General features: G+C 40.9%; 1 protein-coding gene across 16 annotated transcripts in view; it reads right to left on the bottom strand.

Annotated features, from left to right (window-relative positions):
• Window positions 1–20,833, bottom strand: part of CD44 (CD44 molecule) — an 87,913-nt gene that overhangs the window by 27,520 nt on the left and 39,560 nt on the right. For 8 of the 16 annotated variants that reach the window (XM_059874550.1, XM_059874551.1, XM_005216354.2 and 5 more), the window contains 6 exons: window positions 20,320–20,453; window positions 15,431–15,499; window positions 12,770–13,018; window positions 5,558–5,683; window positions 3,254–3,367; window positions 2,652–2,768 (listed from right to left, as the gene is read on the bottom strand). In XM_059874550.1, coding sequence (XP_059730533.1) covers window positions 2,652–2,768; window positions 3,254–3,367; window positions 5,558–5,683; window positions 12,770–13,018; window positions 15,431–15,499; window positions 20,320–20,453 — 809 coding nt within the window. The remainder of the gene's footprint in view (window positions 1–2,651; window positions 2,769–3,253; window positions 3,368–5,557; window positions 5,684–12,769; window positions 13,019–15,430; window positions 15,500–20,319; window positions 20,454–20,833) is intronic. The other 8 variants (NM_174013.3, XM_005216360.3, XM_005216361.3 and 5 more) reach the window with 3 other exon arrangements.

Genomic DNA, 20,833 nt, shown 5'->3' with positions numbered 1-20,833 from the left:
TTGAGGGAGAGGAGTATATTATATAACAATCTATGATGAGATCAGCCTAGTAGGAAGGAAGGAAGCCTTCTCAAATAGTGGTCATATGACTCAACATCACACACACTGGGAAATGTACCAGCAGTGCATTTGCCCAGCACGAAAGATGCTGGGAATGATTGAGATGTTATTCCACTGACATGTTACGAGGTTATGTCTATGGAGCCTCTAAAATTGTCAAAATCACGTTTTAACAAATTTAATTCAGTAGAAGAAAACTCTTCTAGCCAATGTTTGACATTATCTAAAACCTTTCTAACCAGTGTTTGGCTTTATAAGAGCGTGTGACAGGCTTAAAATTTCAAGCACTCAATGTTGTAATTGTCTAGTTTTAAAAAGGACAAAATGAATGAAATAAAATTGTACCAGGGTGCCTTTGGGAAGAATCAGAAAGTCATTGACATTTTCATCCATTGTGACTAACACTGAAGTTCTGTTCATCAAGAAAATGAGAGTGTTAAATACTGTACATCAACTATACCTCAATAAAAAAAAGAAAAAGAGACTGTATAAACTTGCCAGGCTGAAGTACAGTTTGCAGCTTGTAAAACTTATTTCATTATTTTAGAAAATAATGTGTGTGACTTGACAACAGCAAAGACATTTAAAAAAATAAAACTTACTGCCCTCATTTTACCCTTGCATTGGCCAAAACATTCCTGAAGTTAACAGGTTATCCAGAGGGAGGGGAAAAAATAAAAATCTTAAGTTTTACCTCCCCTGATTAAATCACTACCTCCTGACAAATAATGAAGATAGAAACAACACTGGATGTAATTACCAAAAAAAAAAGAAAAAAGAAAATTTAACCCAAATATAAGCTGATTAAAGTCAAAAAGAAAAGAAAAGAAAAGAAAAAGAAAAAAATGCACACACTAGACTGTACTCTACCACTATCTTTATAAACAGAATGATCCTTTAAATAGCCAGTAACCCTCTGTTGTCTTCAAAATATGGGTTAGCAGACTATAGGATTTCCATTGCAAATACAAAGATTGACTCTCTTCTAGAAGCTGTAGATGTTTTTTTGATAAAGCCTAGAAATCGCCAGCCAGAATCACTTGATGTTTTGCAAGTCCTCATAAAAGAATTGCTGAAGCAGCTGCCACTCTGTGTTAAGTTTTGTTATGTCCTGTTTTTCAGCTACCCTCCAGTATTCATCCCCCTCCCCCACTACTTTTTGACAATAGGCTCATTAATTCCCAGCCTCTTAAATAGTACACTTAAATAATACAAACTTTTAGGTACAAACTGTCTTAATAATTTCTAAGATAAACTATTAGGACCCAAAGGGACTGGTACAGAATCCAATTCTGAAGAAATTTCTGTTTCTTATTTATTTCTCTTATGTCTGTTTCTTATTTCATTAGACTTTTTGTTAACTCAGCCCATAATCCTCATGTGTATATCAAATCTATTGTGGTCAATAATGAGACGCAGGCCTGTTGGGTGTATTCAGTACGATGCTCTGTGCTGTGCTTAGTAGCTTCCAGCTCTTTGCGACCCCCTGGACTGAAGCCCACCAGGCTCCTCTGTCCATGGGGATTCTCCAGGCAACAATATCGGAGTACTGGAGTGGGTTGCCATTTCCTTCTTCAGGGAATCTTTCCAACTCAGAAATCAAACCCAGGTCTCCGGCATTGTGGGTAGATTCTTTACTGTCCAAGCCACCAGGCAAGGTCACAATGCTCAGGATGTTCAGTCCTAATCTATTCAGTCCTAGCTGATGTCTGAAAGTTTCTTTTTTGTCTGAAGACATCTTCAAACCATGGATTCCCAAACTCCTTTGACTTTTAGTGATTGTTTCTTACATTTTTTGCTTTTGGAGTGTTTAAGGCTATAAGAACCGTGGTTGAACTATAATTTCTATAATGCTACGAGCTGTTATCCTAAATTAAAGCTTCTTTTATACCAAATATAGGCATCTCTGAGAGAGAGACAAAAAAAGAAGAGAATATACTTACTTCTTTTTTGTCCTATCCTCATAGGCCAGTAGAAAGACTTGAAATTGCTTTAGGAAACCTGAGATGTTTGCATATAAGTAAAAACAGCATCAAAGCCTTCCCCCAAATTACCCTGAGCTTAAAAACAGAAAAAGAACAGTCAAGGAATTCAAATATAGTCCATCTAAGTGACTGTCTTTCCTCCCAAGAGGACAAGGGAGGTGTTTCTACAATGGGGTGAGAAACAGAACGTGAAAAAGAAGCTGGATTTCGCAAAGATCTTTACAGAAAGCAAAGAGTTGCCAAGATCCTTGCACCTGTCACCCTTTCTTTTACATGCCACTGCTAAGCACCGAAAGAACACACTCTCCTTCAGACATTTTCGTAAAAACACACAAACTCCCCAGATGGAGCCTCTGGGAATCTTTAACACAAAAAGCCATATCTTAGATATTTTTAAACATTTTGGCCTTTTGGGCAACTTGACAAGTTAGTATTTTTAATTCCCATTTCTAAGAAACCATGTGCAGATTTGGCAGCTTTTTATGCTCTGGGGATAAAAGAAATTACTGTGTGGAGATAGAAGATGTAGCCCATGTCTTTTCCCTACTCTCTGGAGTGACTTCACTACTCAACTACACCAGAACTGCTGATTGCCATCCTTCTTACTTGTGCTTGTAGAATGCGGGGTCTCCTCTTCATCATGATACCCACGGTGACTGCGAGAGGAGTGTGGTTCCTGGGTCCAGCTTTCTCCGTAAGCACTGGTACTACTTCTGTCCACATCTGTCGTGATGATGGTTATATACATTGTGACTTTTTATCAACCGGTTTTTGATGGTTCTGTGTGTTGTTTTTTTTTTTTTCATTAAAGTACGTGCCATCTAATGGTTCAATGTCTAAGTAGTACCTCTGAGCATCAACTCTTAATACTTTTGCATGATATTGCTAATCTCTCCCAAGAGAAAACCAAAGTGCATAGAATTTTGTCAAGGGCAGCCCCGCAAACTATTTTAACATGTTCAGTTTTATAATGAAGCAATGTAAAATATCTTATGCCCAGATGATATAATTGACAAATGACTCAAGCTGAATGGAAGTTCAAGCTTCAAGTTTCAAGTTTCAATCAAGTTTCAAGCTCATGAAAGTTCATTAAGAATTTGTGATGAAATATTAACTAAATTTCCCCACTGTGTCCTGATGATTGACATTTGCAGCACCAAAGACTTTGAGGGGGAAAAAAAATTCTTTAAGTATGCATAACCCATTACCAGTCATCCTTGTGGTTGTCTGAAGTGATGCTTCTGGATTCGAATGGTCTGGGTTCCTTTGGATCCAATTCTGGTTCTCTTGTAGGTGGGTAAAAACCCGTGGTGTGGTAGAAACTGTGACAATGATGATTCAAGTAATTAGGAGAATGTTATTTCTTGAGCCTTCACCATTTGTTTTGTACATTTCTCCCTTCTGTAGTCTACAGAGTCATTCATCTATACCAGGCTGTATAGATGGTGGAGCAGAAACGAAGGGACAGTGGAGAGTGGCTTCAGCTTGACTCAGCCATACTGTTAAGTATCTCAATGTCCTTCGCATTCTGTCAGAGAACACGTGGAGGTCAGAACATGAGATCTCCTGGAGAAAGCAGCCAAAGAAGCTGCAGCAGGAGGAAGGACAGCTTTGAAAACACCAGCCCTCCACCGAGGAGAACCAAAGACATCAACGCGTTGCACATCCATGCAGTCTGTAACAACCCTCTGCACTTGAAAACCCAAGGAATCTCTAACACCGACAGGCGTGCTTACAGTAGATGCTCGAGCTGAAGAGTAGATGCTTGAAAGTTATGCCGTGATGACCACTTTACTTCGTTAGTAGCATGATGGGGAAAGAAACACCCTGAGGAGCCAGAGCTTTCCTACTGACGATTCAAAGGCAGAATATCTACCTAGAACAGCCATGTGATGAGCTATGTATTTCTGAATATTTATCAAACACGTCAGAAATTCTCATCAAATACAGAGCATTTCATGAGCAAGCCATTCATAGCCAATGAAAAGAAAACCAAGATGCATACATTCAGTAGGAAAAACCATAGGTAGCCAACCACCATTGCAGCAGCGCCCCTAAAATAAAAAGCAGCAGACATTCACCACTGCCCTGATATTGTCACCCCCAAACATAACAGGGCTGGAAGAAGAGATGCACACGACAGAAGAATCATGACAAAATCAGAACCAACGTCTTTTGGAAAGGTTATTTGCAAATCCATCCTAATTTTTTCAAACTTTATTTTGATACCCAAATAATACAAAACTCTTTTCAGAATGATAATACTATTGGATTTTATTTCACAAGTTAATAAAATCAGGTAAAATCATGAACTACGTTCTCAATTAGTATGAAAAACTGGCAGTTATCATACCCCAATAGAAGGAAGTGGGCATCCAGCTCAATTAACCGCATAGGTGCCAAGAAGGAAAGTGAGCTGAGATGGAAAAATATGCCGCAGACACGAAATGATATCAAGGGAAGCTCCCCCCTGGAGCCTGAGCATACAATTTATTTTCAGGTTGATCTGTTTGGCTTGCCATTTAAGAGGGTTTAGTTTCTCAAGTATCAAGACCACATCTTTCCCAATGCCTAACCTAGAAGATACGGCTATATCCTGAACCCAACAGACAGTATAATAGTGAAGCTCCAGTGTTTTGAGGGTATTCGGTATTCTTTCTGAAGTTACTAAGAGAGCTCCCTTGTTAGTTTCTAAGCTCTGCAGGGGTGTCCAGCTAAGGAATACAGCTTAGATATAAAGCATATAGTTCACCTCAAGTAGTTGTTGTACCGATGTCATATACTCAAATGTCATATACTCAAATGTCACATACTCAAATGCCTTCAGGTCTAAGCTATTCTTTTGGACCCCTTCCTCCTGGGATGCTATACTTTTGGGGATGACGCTCTCAGGTTCAAATAGGACAGACTGGACTTTGGTGACCTGAGAGAGCTCACTTAGCACCCCAAAGGCACATCTTTTCTTTAAAAAAAAAAAAGGCAGAGCTGTGATGGAGTCAGTTTCAGCAGTCTCATCTCGTTCAGCAGTATCTTAGCTCATGAACAGGTAAGTATAGGAAACTCAGTTATCTGGCAGAGTATTAGACCAATTTTTGATTTTTTAAAGGACCTTTCAGCTCAATTTCCATCTCTAGTCTCAAAAGAGTTTTATAACTGTCACAAACGTGGATACTATGACCCAATGGCTTCCCTATTTGTCTTTAATAATTGGCACTGTCATGTTATAGCTCAGCTTTAACACATAAATAAACAAAACAGGAAGGATTTACATGAGGCATTGAGAATTTTATAAAAGAGTTCCTCCATGTCTCCTCCAAAGATATTTTGGCTTCCATTAAAAAAAAAAATCAGTTTCTTCTTTCATAATCTCATCAATGCATAACTAACCTGTGATCACAGGCTTATGCTCATTTCTCATATTAACTATTTCCCAAGAAAGATCCTATCGGGCTTCATTCAGATTAATCGATAAGCCTGGCACAGATGGTTCTATAGGAATTGATTATTCTTACTGGTGCTGGAGATAAAATCTTCATCATCACCAATGCCTGATCCAGAATAACTGGGGTGTCTGTCTCTTTCATCTTCATTTTCTTCAGTTGGCTCCCAGCCTGCTGAGATGATACTTGAATCCGTACCTGTTGTGGTGACTTGCGTTAGTAGCTGAGCTGAATGCCAAGTGACCCATTTCACAAAGGAAGAAAAACAGGCACAGAACATACATCGAATTCCCAAGATTATAAGAAAGAAGTGAGAGATTTGACTTCTATACTCCAAATTGTTATATTCTGGTCTCAAGCTAATGTATAGATCTAAAGACAATTGGGTATGATCTTTACAATGGAATACTCTTTTCAAGGAAGTTAAAAGAATAAATATAGACATAACCTTGCCAAAGAAGTAAAAGAGAAAAACGCCGATAAACTCTCCCATGCTTTCAGATGCATTTATTATTAAGCATATGCCATGAAAGCTAGGCTGTCAAGAACAGAATAAAAAAGTTTCACACGTGCCTATTTGTTGTGTTAAGCCACCTTCAGTAATACCTTGGAATCTAAACACATGTCAATCATTTCTAAAAATCTCTCAGTTGTATTCACAATTTGCTATTCACCCAGCTATTAGATTTGATCTTCTCTAGCATTTGATTTCTGTAACTCTGAACGCAAATGAAGGCTACACGGCAGTTCCCAAAATTATTTTGGCATACAACCAGAAAACTGATGAGAAGCCCTCGCTCCACAACCAAAAGTAGCCCCCGCTTGCCGCAACTAGAGAAAGACTGTGAGAAACAAGGAAGACTCTGTGCAGCTAAATAGATAAATACATAAATAGAAATAAAAAGGTGATAATCAGAACTATCCACCAATGAGCTTTTACAGAAAGTATTATATTCCTCACCATCAGAAAGATCATTTTGCAGAGAAATTGTGTACGAGATCAGATGATTAGAAATGTTGACTGAACAAGACATTGATCCTCTCCACATATGACGCTGATGCTGGGAAAGATTGAAGGCAGAAGGAGAAGAGGGCGTCAGAGGATGAGATGGCTGGATGGCAGCACCAGTGCAATGGACATGAACTTGGGCAAACTCTGAGAGACGGTGAGGGACAGGGAGGCCTGGTGTGCTGCAGTCCATGGACTTGCAAAGAGTCAGACACAACTGGGCGACTGAACAAGTAACAGTCTGTGCTTCTAAAATCCAGCTCTTCAGAGTTCCAGCCTTGACCTTATTCACCTTCTACCCTCTATCTTGGTCAACCAATATCATCCTCCAAGAATCTAGGGTGTAATACATCTGCCCACAGCCTCAGAGACATAGCCCCAACAATATCAGACACATGGCAGAGGGGCAGCTGAGGTGAAAGCCTGGAAGAGATGCCATTCCACTTTTCTCCAGTTAGAGTCCAAATTTCCAAACAGCGTTGCCCACGGTTACTTGTACATCAATGCTAGATTTTGCAAAGCAGAACAGAACATTTTGAGACTCCGTTTTTGAAAATAGAATACTCAATCAGGAAAGACAAACTGAAGTGACCCAATGATCTCACTAACAAGACTAGAAGCCAGAGTCTTGATTGGAAACTTCCAAAGACTGCCATTTCTGTAGCCATGATGTGCGTCAGAAGAATAGTGGAAAATAGTGCTATGTGCTAAGTCACTTCAGTAGTGTCCAGCTCTTTGCGACCCTACGGACACCAAGCTCCTCTCTCCATGGGATTTCCCAGGTGAGAATACTGGACTGGGTTGACATTTCCTTCCCCAGGGGATCTTCCCAACCCAGAGATCGAACTTACATCTCTTATGTCTCCAGCAATGGCAGGCAAATTCTTCACCACTAGTGCCAGAAAATAGTAGATACAAAAACTGAGAAAAGTTCAAGCAGAGAGGCTGAAACCATCATTAAATCCCCAAATACAATAGTAAGGCGAATTAGACTTCTTTTTTCTAGCTATCAAGAAAGCCCAGAAGTGGTCCAAGGAGAAGTACTGACAAGACCTTTTCCTTCACAACATTTGTCTGATGAAGATAAACCTTGTAAACATTTTAAAAATACCATTATTTAAATTCTGCATTCAATCTCTCCCCCACCCCTCCAATGTTATCTTAATCACTATCATATGCAATCATAACATAATATCAGTACTATTTTCCTTATAGGAATATTTGTCAAAATAAAAAATACAGTTTATTTAGTCTTATAAGCTAAGCAATTGTAAAGGATCTTTTTTATAACTCTTCTTCTGAATTAAAGAAGTTCTAATTATTTTGATATATGGTCATATCCTCCAACAACAAAAGTTAGTAAATGAAGATATGCTAACAACATCCCATTGTTACACACTTGGGATCTTTTCCCACAAAAACTCTTAAGTCAAAACACTTTATAGCTACTTAGAATGAATAGTCAAACATCCAGGGAGCTTGTTAGAAGCCTAGATTTTTACATCAGGCACAGGTCACTTCCTACACTTTACAGTTGAGGTAGCAGATGTCCAAACAATTGTCCGGGGCCTACACTTTCCATCTGTAAATCAGTATTTTCCTCTGTTATTATTATTGGCTGTGTTAATTAGATCAGTGGAAACCAGGAGTATGCATTTTTTAATAGACTTCTTTTAAGAGGACGTGTTCTGATTGAATCTCTAAATCAAAGATCTGAAGGAAAAATAATTCTGATTCTAGGTGCATGTTGCCAGAAGGAAAACAAGTAGGACATTGAGCAGAATCCAGTTGTGTGCCCAGATCCATTGGCCTCTCTATTAAATCAAATGGTGCCAGATTCTGTTCTCCCTAAGGATGGTGACAGAGCATCAGTAGGAAATTTTGACATAATAATGAGGTCCTTTCCCTTAATACTGAAAGGCTTGGCATTCAAGACAACAGAGGCGCAAGAGACGTAACAGTTCACCTGTCACTGCTGCTGTTGTTTGATCCTGAGTCTTGGGCTGTGAATTACCAAACGAAGACCATATCCAATTACATTGCTCCTGAGCTGCTGCATGGTGGTTTGAGTACAAAGTTGAAGAAACCGGATCAATTAGATCATTTAGTGAGGTCTTTCCAGAAAAACTTTACTCTCAGTCCTCTATATAAAATGTATGCATATATTATAGATGAAGATTAGAGAAGATTGAGGCCTGATTTTATCTTTCCAGACTCCCCAAATCTCTTAGAATCTTAGGACAACAATCAGAAATGCAAATTCAGTATGCTTATCCATACAGTGTTACTCATTCTTCAAAGGAAGCCCCCTGAATACAGGGTCAGAACAAAATCAAGTAGCAACTTAATAAGCCGTGAGGGAAAAGAGATTTTATATCTACTTGATTAGGTGACCCAGCCATGAACTGGAAGACTTCTATGTAGCATTTCATAAAGCTGCTTTCATTCATTTATTTTTGGAGTATCTTTAGAGGTGCTTGCTTGTAACTTTTGGATCTTTTTGTCATTTTACCTGAGGAAGCTTGTAATGACAACTAGCATTTCCAAGTTCCGCCCACATTCATTAATCTCAAGTCAAGCTTTACACTTGAGCAGGAACTTTGCAAAGGGTGTATATTCCAAGTGTTGAAATCAGATAAAGATTTCTCAAGAATCCATTTATCACTTTCTGTCACTTTTAATTCTCATACAGAATGCGTTTTCAGAAAGGAAACAAAAACTTCCCAAGTTAGAGAAATTCTGGATTCTTTTCAAATTAGAGGAAGGATAATTGCCATTTTGCAATTTTGAAATCTCCCACTTGATTCTCAAGTTGGACTTGAGTCCAGACTGTTTCCCTGAAGAATGGCAAAAATCATCAGGATAAACCTCCAAGCCAGTTGAGATTTTTAAAAATCATTTTGAGTCATATACTTCTTTGAAAATCTAATATAAGTTATGGCTGCTCTCCTCAAAAAAGGGAGCCTATACATACATGTTTTGAAAGTGTTGCATATTTTTTTCTGGTGGCTCTTGAAGACCTTACAGCTTATCATTGAGCCTACTGGAAGCCCATGAGCTCTAGATTAAAAGCTTTAACTCTATATACATTCAGTGTCAACTCCTTACACAGTATGTTCTGTGCTACAAAGGACACATATGCATAAAAGGGACTAGAGACATAGGAGCCAATTTCACGCCGGATGTGCCAGCTAAACCTGGGTATCCTCCTGGAAAACCTGCAGACAACCCATGTTTAGCTCAGAAACTTTATTAAAGGTACAGAATTCTGGCCACCCTCTCCCTCTAGTACATCCGGCGGAAACCAACAGGAAGTAAACATACAAGAGCAGGACAGAAATAGGCATTATTTCTGTCTTCTGAAAAAGAGGTGTATGAGAGTTGGAGAAACTGTAAACAGCTCTCGCCTAGCCAGCAGAGTTTTCAATCTTCCCCACACAAGTAGACCATGCTAGACCAAAAATAATAATAAACATATTATTATATTATATGTTATTATACGTATAATAAATATACATGTATATGTAATTATACCCAGAAGACAAGGAGATAAGAGTGTTCCAAGGCAAGAGTCTGCTTCCTGAATTAGTTTAAGTCTCTGGATTCCAAACGATTCCAGATCACCAACAGCAAAAAGGCTGACGACATACCTCCAGGAAGGCGCTTCCAAAAACAACATTTATAATAAAAGGCTTGCTGGAAGTCAAACGCTTCCCAGATGGTCGTTCTCACTGGCTCTCCCTATTGCCACCCACCGAGGACCCTTAAGGATGGAATCAACCACACAAGCCAAAGATGCACTTCTTGGTGCTCAGCCAGCCTTCCTCTTGACCTCTGCCCTCCTCATCCATTAGGGAGGTTTTGTTATCACTCCCTCTCGCTAAGTCCCAACTCTCAGTCCAGTAGCTATGACGCTTGGGGATTCTCCTCACTCGGCTTCGAAAATACGGTCTGCTCAGGAACTTATCAGTGCCAGTGTTCTCGAGTCTGCCACTTGAACAGGCTACGTTCAAGTTTCCACCTGCTTGTTTTCCTTGACACCGTTCTTCGTGTGAGCTGATTTATTCAGCATCGCCACACTGGATCCTGCAACACTCTCGCGACCCTCAGGCTGGCTCTGGACTTACTCTGCTAGACATTTAAGTCTCCTCCTACACTATTGAAACTTAGCTAAGTGTTCTGGAAAGAGAAAAGCACAATTCTTTCCTCAACCCAAATGCTAAACTATGTTTTAGTTAAGTAAACATACTTAACCAAATCATTCCCTTGATTTCTGTATAGGAAACAGGCTCCATGAAGGGAGGTCCACCTCTGAGTCCCCAGTAACAAGATCAATGTCTGACTCAGTTCAGTTCAGTCCAGTCGCTCAGACCTCAAATATTGGTTGAATGAAAGATGAGGTTACTAATCCTTACTTTTTCCTCAATATTACCTTCTAATGGTGTTTACCACTGGGTCCCAAGCATTAGACTCGCTTGATACATAGTAGGACTTCAAAAATAGGTTTGCTGACTAAGGCAGGAAAGCTATGGTCCTTAAAGGATGTGCCATGAATGTTTATAAAATGTCCTCATTGCCCTTCCTGAAGCACATGTGAAATACTATTTTCTATAGGCTGTTAGCAGCTTAAATGTTAGTTTCATCTGGTTCCCACAAGATACATTTTGTCTTGATTTTCTTCTTTGGAGGGAAATGGTACTTTAAGACTGCCTTGATCTGCTTCCTGCTGAGACCACTAATTGTTGCTTTTGCTAAAATTGCATTCCCTGAACACCTTCTAAGTGGTTACTTTAGAAAGGCAGGGGACTCAGGAAGGAGCAAGTAACTAGCAGCTCCACCTGCTTGGTTTGCAGAAGCTTCTCTCCAGAAGGGTTGTTCAAACCTGGAGGGATAGGGTGGGGAGGGAGGTAGGAGGGGGATTCAGGATGGAGGGCACATGTGTTATACTTATGCCGATTCATATTAATGTATGGCAAAAAAAAATCACAATATTGTAAGGTAATTATCCTTCAATTAAAACAAATAAATTTTAAAAGAAGGATTGTTCACAGGATTACAGACAATACTGCAACGCAGTCTCCAGAGATCTGGGTAATCACGGGAAATTTGAAAATATCTGCCGTTTGAAATGCTTCAAAGAATCTGTGGGGAATGACCGGATCCCAGCTTTATCTGTGCCCCTCCCTCGGCAAGCTGCTAACAGAAATTTAAAACACCATCAAGAAAGTGACCTTACGTTAACTCACAGCGCTCTGACAAATCGCCCTGGCTTCTGAAGAGTAGAAAAGGGCCCCGTCTTGAGCGCTGGCAAACCAAGACATTTCTGCCACACTCTCTGGAGACCAGAATTTCAACCCCCCAAGAGCCGCAGCCAGGAGAAAAGATCCACACCATACTAGGAAAGCTGCTCAGGAGGCAGAAGGCCTGTTTGGGTTTGAATAATTCTCCACAGAAGGAACACAGCCAATCTGGAAACCTGTTTTAAAACAAACCGTAGGGGGAAAAGCAAAGAAGGAAGCAGAGAAGACCAGAGGAAGATGTAAACACTTTCCAATGAAAGTGAAACGCCGAGGCCAAACCCCAAAGAAACTGCATGTAGAGCTTGAATAGCTGCACTCCAGCAATCCCAAAGATGAGTTACCACATAACCAAGCAAGTATGACGAGCCTTCCCCAACCAGCTGGGATATAAAACCCGTAAGTAGATTTAATTTGATCAGATAACTCCTTCAGATACACTCCCTTAGGCCAAAAACAAAGGAATTGTTTAGCAAATCATGAGTGGAGAGTATGACCAATTATTACCCAGTTAACAATATGAATATAAATCAAGTTAAAACCTAAACATATAAAATGAACCTGAAAAAAAAGTAGCAGATGAAATGGTATGCATATTTTATGATCCCAACTTTATGGAAACAATTTATCCATCCATAAATGGGTAAGAACAAGAAGGGAAATGTGCCAAAATGAAACTAGCTTGTGTTATCAGGTCTCAACTGTCACCATTTCTCTGGGACAAGACAACAAGGGATGTTCTTCTGAAAAATTTCCTGTACGGTACTTCTTAGAGATGGAAAAAAATATTTTTTTTTCTGTAAGCGGTAGCAGTCAATGATATAGCACACCGAGAACTGCAGGAGGCCACCTCCCCAGATCATGTCACCACCTTCTAGAGACAGACGCTATCCACACGAGTTCACGTCCCTCAGATAGACCAGAGACATCCCTGGGAACCAACTGCTACTGGAAAGCACAGTGACTCATTCTCCTTACTGGTATCCGAGGTATTCTCTGGCTCGCTGGAGACCCAGGGGCCGTCTTGGTCTGGGGACGGGTGCACAGTTGGGAGGTGCGTGTGGAAGATGCTGTAGCCTCCTGAAGTGCTTCTCTCACTGGGGGAGCCGCTGCTCATCTCATCGTCAGGAGGGCTGCTGGGGCTAACGACGCTGGGGTTGATGTCTTCTGGGTTAGTTCTGTATTCGCCTTTCTTGGTATAACGGGTGCCATCACGGTTTACAATAGCTGGAAGACAGAGGAGCCACTGTCAGAACCTGACAGCTGATGGATTCTGACTACAGGAAAGACGGTGGCTTATCTTATAGTGACTTCAGAGCTATTCTTTTTTTTTTATTAAGCAAAACAGCAGCTAACTACATCTCTAGTGGGGAAGACAGAGTGGCTGATGCACTAAGACGGTGAACCCTCCCTGCCCACTCACACACTCTGCAAGTGGGAAAGTGGGGGAGAGGGTGTATTTAGATGTCCCCAGGTTTGAATCCCAGCTTTGTGTGGCTCTAGACAAGGTAGGCAACCCTCTGAACTTCAGTTTCATCATCTGTAAAATGGGAATGAGACTATCTTCTGTTATAAGCGCTATATGATACATTGTATGGAAAGTACTTAGCCTAGTATTCAAAATAGAGCTGGTGCTCAATAAATGATAATTCTGCTGCCTGGTCCCTATCCTTCCTTCTCAAGTACATGTAATATTCGTTGCTATTAATTCCATCTATTTTGAGAAAGTAGGAGACAAAGAGGCAATCAGTCTCATCAGGGAATACAAGACATAACTTCTTTATTAGTACTTCAGTTTATCGAGCTTCACAGATACTGTGTTTTCCACACAGAAGTTTTGTGGAAACTCTTCATTGTCAGATAATGGTGAGCATTTTTTAGCAATAAAATATTAATTAAGGCATGTACATTTGTTTTAAAAAAAAACAATGCTACTGCACACTTGGATTATAGTATAGTGTAAATGTAACTTCTACATGTGCTGGGAAACTCCCCCAAATTTATTGAAATGTTCGCTTCATTGCAGTGGTCTGGAACCATACCTCTGAGGTATGCAAATCCATGAAGAATTAGATTTTCTTTCTAAGTGGAAAATGTTTCCAGTTTCAATGAACCCCCAGTCCTGGCTAACAAAGCAGCATGCTGAAATATTGACAGAGGCGCTGCCATCTGTGAAATTCAACTTGAAATGAGGACACAGGAGTGAATATAAAGATCAAAATCTTTGGTTTAAACAAGAAAATGACTAGAATGACATGAGGAGAAAGAGCGAGAAGGGCTTCCATTCATAGTTCTCTTCTAAATGTGTTGCCTTCAAGTATGAGTCACTCACTGCACAAGTGTGCATTTAGCTGAAATGATTTTCTACTATGTGGCATGGGCAGGACTAAAGATTCCTTCTGTTTATCTATCTTGTCCAAGTGGAACTATTAATCAAATATAAATTTTAAAAAATCCAAAGTCTCCATCACCCTAATAATCTCACAGACGGAGATCTGATCAAGAAATAGGACCGCACTTGAACGGGTCTGGATGTGGAGAGAAACATCTGTTGGGACCAAGGAAATGGGGCATTTATTGAGCATCTACTATGGGCCGGGCATGGATCAGATTATCTTTTTTAAGTTTCATGACAAATCTTATATGTTGATTCATTACTCAAACGAGAAAACTGAGGCTCAGATCATCCAGACTGTAAAGAACTTGGATTTCACACCAGGCCCGACGCAGACAGAGCACGTCACAGTCGCCGGCCCCCTCTTCCTCCTGTCAGGTACAGGGCAGGGGCAACTTCCTGCCTGTGGGGAGCTGGAACTGCGTGGGCCAGGAATGATTTTCGTCCCCCTGTCACCACGAGCACTCCCGTCACCTTGCACATCGAGGGGTCTGGCTTTTAGGAGGCAGAAATCCAGCCTCCTCATCACTGTCATACTTCTCAAAACATGAGGCTCAGAGGCAATCAGATCAAGTTAACAAGTTAACCTGTTTGAAAGTTCTGGCTGAAATACTGTGTTTTCTGCAGTGTCAACTTCTCAGGATAATCAGGAAGATTTTAGGTCGATATAGTGTAAATAACGTTGAAACACATATTAAGAAGTTTGCACTCTTATTATCATTTTTAAATACTCCAATTGAATCAAACAGAAAATTTGGGAGGCCAGAATGTCCCTCCCTCTAACACGTATTAATCCCTGCCTCTGAGAAAGGGAACATGGCTCAGATTCAGAGCCTTCAACAGCTAGAATTTAAGAACATTATTTAATTTTTCTTACATTTATATTTATTTCTAAGGTTACCTTTTACTTATAACCAGAAGTGTTGGCTTTCCATTTGGAGTTATATTAATGCTTTTTAAGTAGAAAATGATGGGTTAAATAAAGGAAAAATATCAGGTAAATGACAGTGCTGTGTCCACAGAGATGCCAACGAATGTGAAAGCACCTCCCAGGGGACTGATGTTTCAGGAGCAATGAAAGCATTGGGGTAAACCATACAGCAATAAAGGGACAGTAAACTGTAGCCCTGTGGTTAGCCTTAGGGAAATGAGTGCTATTCCATTCAAATGTGAAACATAAGAAATGCACCTGATCTTTTCCCCAAGAATGGGAAAACTCAGCCAAGGTTAGAAGAGATACATACTTATGGTAATTGGTCCTTCAAAGGCATTGGGCAGGTCCGTGACCGATGTACAGTCTTCCCCAGGTGGAGCTATGAAGTAGAAAAGAAAAAGAGACATGAGAACGCTAAAAAACAGAAGCATAATTGATGTTCGTTTCTCTTCGCTAGGATGACTTTTGCTATAACTTATCCCAGATCATTTTCTTAAACTTGACCAAGTCACCTAGGAACTTCTCTGACCTTGGTGATGCATTTTTTCACTTTTATTTTACTTCATACATCTTTGGAAGGTCCCCACACCAACATATCCATTCATTAACAAATGTATATGCTCTATACCAAGCATTATAGAAGGCTGGTTGATACAATGGTAGTAAGATACACATGGTCTTTCTTTACTGAGGCATACATTAGAAGTTATTTTTTAAATTTGTTATTATAAAATTAACAGGGAAAACACTGCAAAAAATGTTATCTGCAGAAACAACAGAAAAATATAGCTGACAAATGCAATCAAATACTTATCAACATGAACAGCATGAGACTCTAAAGACTATAATAATCCACATAGAACTTACTTGGTAGGAATGTTTTTTTAAAAAACCAATCTTTTGTCTTCTTATTAATGTATTAGTTAATGCATTTAACTAATCCCCTACGTGCCTACTCTGAATAAAATACTTCTAACTGTACAGCTTCTGAGGTTGTCCACCTTTGGTCCAGGTGCCCAGAATATTTTCTGAGGCTTCTGTTTTAGCTTATTATCATCACAGACACTTCTGACTTCCTTTTCTTCTTCCTTCCATTTATCTTCTACTTCCTCCCTTCTTTGGGAATAATGATTTCTGACTGTACGTTGGGCCTACCTGATCACCCATAGATGTTATGCGAGCAGCTCTTTGAAAAGCACTGTCTAAAGCCCTTTGAAAGCAAACTCTGACAGTTTCCCCCTGCCAGCCATCCCTTGAGTACTGTAGGAAGCCTGCAGAATGCTTTAACCAATGGTTCCATTCCTGCCCAAATGCTCTATTCCGTAACTGGACCTTGGTTAAGCTCTAAAAACTCAGAGAGCTTTGAGCTAGCTTCGCTGTTACAGGAAGGCTGGATTCAGTTGTGTATTACAGTTTTTATACTCGTGTGTGTGTGTGTGTGTGTGTGTGTGTGTGTGCACGCATGCTTTAACTGATGAAATGGAAAACTGACTTCTTAGGTTAGTTTTTCTACAATTGCTTCTTGGCAAAGAGGACAAAGAAATGGATGGATGGTTGGTAGATGGATGGATGGATGGATGGATAAATGGATGGATGGGTGAACGGATGGATGGATGGAAGGAAGGATGGATGGACAGAGGGAGGCAGGCAGGCAAACTGCTATTACAAAGAAACCTATTATCACAAGTATTTTAAATGTCCTGCCATAAATCACTGGGTATTTATGACTTGGACAAACACACAAGTCTAATAAAGCAGGGTTTGCTTGCTCCCCAGTTCCTAGGAGCATCTTTTCCCACATATAAAGGGCATGATGCCCTTTACTGGCCTATCCTTTGACATCATAATGGAAACACCTGGCAGCTTTATACACTCAACTAGAGAAAAGCAGGTTTTAAAAATAGCCATTCTTGTAAGGGCTGATTAAAAGATTTCTCAGAAGAGAGATTCTTCAAAGAGAAGTCACCTCCTTGGAAAGGTCATTCCTCATAATCCAATCTAAGCTAGCCCCTCACCACCCCCAACACCCATCACCACTGCAGAGTTGTTCTCTCTCATGTCCTCTTCTGGCTCACCACTAGCTGAAATTGTCTTGTTCATTTTACTTGATGGCTGTGCATAGCACATCTCCTATCCCCTACCCGCTGCCACCTCCATAGAAATACGGAAACTCCACAAGATGAGCAATAACTTTATCTTTCTTGGCCAGAACATTTATGTGTGATGGGGCTAGAGAGGCACTAAAATCTTTGTTGAATGAATGGCGGGGGGCGGGGGGGGGGGAAACCCACCAATATAATTTTCTTATAGTCCATTCTTCCGGTAAACATATCTAAGATATTAACTCCCCCCAACAAATGGTCTGCAAATACAAACAAGTCAAGAAACATTCTTATCAAACCTGAATGACAATGCCTAAGAATTAATGAAAGGAAGTTTTAGACCTATCAGTTCTTTTATTCATTTTAAGCATTAACTCAGCACATATGACAGATCACAGAATAAACAAGGAGCAAAAGATGAACATTTCTGTCTGCTTTTGAGGAATCTGAAGGTCATGGGAGACAATAATAGTATTTCTTTAGACTTATACTGTTTTCAAAAAATTCCCAGTGATTCTCTCATTTGAAAATCAGGACAAACAGCCAACCTGGGAGATTCTGCAAAGTAGATCTATAGGATCTATTTTGGGGACACCACCAGAAACTGACCTGACCCATGAGATGTTTCTGATTTAACTGTTATGTGACACAGAACCAGAAGAAGGCCTTGGATTATGACTTCAACCAGTCCATTCTGAAGGAGACCAGCCCTGGGATTTCTTTGGAAGGAATGATGCTAAAGCTGAAACTCCAGTACTTTGGCCACCTCATGAGAAGAGTTGACTCATTGGAAAAGACTCTGATGCTGGGAGGGACTGGGGGCAAGAGGAGAAGGGGACGACAGAGGATGAGATGGCTGGATGGCATCACTGACTCGATGGATGTGAGTCTCAGTGAACTCCGGGAGTTGGTGATGGACAGGGAGGCCTGGCGTGCTGCGATTCATGGGGTCGCAAAGAGTCGGACACGACTGAGTGACTGATCTGATCTGATCTGAATGTCAAGGATGGAATAACCTCCCCCAAATTCAAAGACAATTGCAGGTAACAGTAGTGCACTGGAAATTTCCAGGAATAAAGTTGCAAGAGAATGAAGCAGGATGTCAAAACCAATAAGGCAGTTTTGCAAATGATTAGTGCATTTGTTGGAATGGAGTCCCTTCATGCTCCAATTCACCTGAACTTTTATAAAGAATATCAAATCTGGCAGGCATACTAAGATGGATGGTGACCCAAATGTGCAATACATTCGTGTTCCCATGTCAGATACAGGGCCTCACTGAACAGCCTTTCATTCTGTTTAATGAGCATCACACTGCTGAAAGAATCAAGCCTGTGGAGTTTCCTTGAACTGAAGGATTTGTTAGAAAGACTCTGAGGTGAGCCTCCTGATACATTGCATCTCATAAACCTTGCCTCCACTACACCAAAATAGCCAAGAAAGATGTTAATTATTCAGTCTAGCCAATCACTCAGTGACAGATGGACAGACAGCTTCCTGAGTCCCCAGTGCATGCTTGTTGAATAAATGAGTGAATAAATAAACAGATGAATGTAGAATCTTCCCCTAAATTTCTCCTTTCCAAACAGAAATGGGCATTTTACTGAAAGTAAACTTCAAAAATGAACTAATTCCGGTCAGTTTTTTGTATTAACACAGAAGTCACCAGTGCTGGGCCTGACCACTGAGAAAAGAGGCAATAAACACCATCAACCCTTTTCAGGGTCTGCCGTATTTTCATTTGTCAACCACAGGCCATGTTTTACAAAAAATACTGCTGACATTTTAAGCTTATAGAAGGCATCTGCTAAGATGGGGCTGGCTTTGGTCCCTGTGGCCAGTTTTCAAGGAGGATCACATCAGTGGGCACTGACCACCTGCTGAGCAGTCTCAGGCTAAGATGGATTCAAGGATCTTTTCCAAAGTGATCCCTGGCACAGAGCAGAAGGTTATCAAGATCTGTCACCCACTTAACACCCCCATCATCATCCAACTCTAATCCAAGACATTTAGAATGTATTTCTCCTTCGATAAACATTCTTCCCCAGCTCCTTTATTTTTCATCTCATGACTTCGACAAGATTAACTCTGGAGACAAGAAAGATGGCCTCTGGTTCCTTCTCACTCTACTCTGCCCAGCACAATACTGAATGTGTGTCACTGATCACTAAATACTCTTCTTTAAAACATATAGAAAATTGATAAAAAGCACTCTAACATATTGAGTAAATTTGCATACGAGAAAATGAAACCCATCGCTTTGAACTTTACTGCTTTACTGCAGCTACTTTGGCATGCAATTCCCTCCAGGACTTCTCAAACTTTTCAATGGAACTAATGTCCCCAAAGTAGAGGAAGGTTCATCAGTACTGTTCACTCCCTTCTCTGAAGATGAGCCCAACCCTATGGGCAAAAAGAAAGGCAGGGAGAAAAGTCTCAGTGGTAACTGGCCTGTGCGTGCCTGCTAAGTCGCTTTAGTCGTGTCCGACTCTTTGTGACCCTATAGACTGCAGACCCTATAGTCCTGCAGACCAGGCTCCTCTGTCCATGGAATTCTCCAGGCAAGAACACTGGAGTGGGTTGCCATGCCCTCCTCCAGGGGATCTTCCCCACCCAGGGATCGAACCTGCATCTCTTATGTCTCCTTGCCACTGTCAGCACATGCCCTGATGCTCCCACGAACCTGGCTGTGCACTGCTGTCCACCACGCCGTGGCTTCCTTCCCTCGCTCCCATCAGGGCTCTCCCACGCCCACCTCCTCATGGGCTCTCTCTCTGATGATCTTCTCAGAAAAAAAAAAGCGCCCCTAGCACTCTGTAGTCCCTTGCTCTGCTTTCTTTTTTACAACACTTGTCACTGTCTGACTTCATCAAAGTGGTTTCATATGTATTTGCTTACTGTTGGCCTCTCCAACATAGCAGGTAAGCACCCTGGAGACAGGACTCTTTTTTACTACTGATGAAACATGCAGCAAGCATCTGTTATGTGAATGGAGGCTGCATGAATCCCCACTGAAGCTGAGACTGTCAGCCATGCTGCCGAAGGCTGGCCTGCCAAAAGCCACCCAGGACTTAAAGCTGACCCACTTGGGACCAACCTGAGGCATTGAAGCAGTACGTGTCATACTGGGAGGTGTTGGATGTGAGGATGTACACCCCCGTGTTGTTCGCAGCACAGATGGAATTGGGGTGGATCCGGGGAATCACCACATGCCCTTCTATGAACCCGTACCTGCAAAAGAAAACCAGAGGTCACCCACCTGCAACAGTGTAATTAGGGACTTCATAAAATCCCACCCAAGGACGTTTCTGCAGTACAAAACTTCTTTCCTGGGCATGTCAGTTTTCAACAACGGAGTTATACAAAAGCCAAAAACAGCAGCAGAGGGACAGTGAAGGGGTCAACAAGGCTGATGGAGACAAAGTGATTTTCTTGGTGCTCTATAAAACCTTTTTTAAAAAATTGATCCATTGCCAATGAAATCTGTGACCAACAATCAGTTTGAATGAGCAGAGGGAAGCCAAAGTCATAGATAAAATGACCCCGTATTTACCATGTGAGATCCACTCTGGCCCACCATTACGTTCCTATTTGCCAGAAAATACGGAAAA

Source organism: Bos taurus, chromosome 15 (genome assembly GCF_002263795.3).
Source record: "Bos taurus isolate L1 Dominette 01449 registration number 42190680 breed Hereford chromosome 15, ARS-UCD2.0, whole genome shotgun sequence".
NCBI lineage: Eukaryota > Metazoa > Chordata > Mammalia > Artiodactyla > Bovidae > Bos > Bos taurus.
This window is presented reverse-complemented; position numbering and strand designations above follow the sequence as displayed.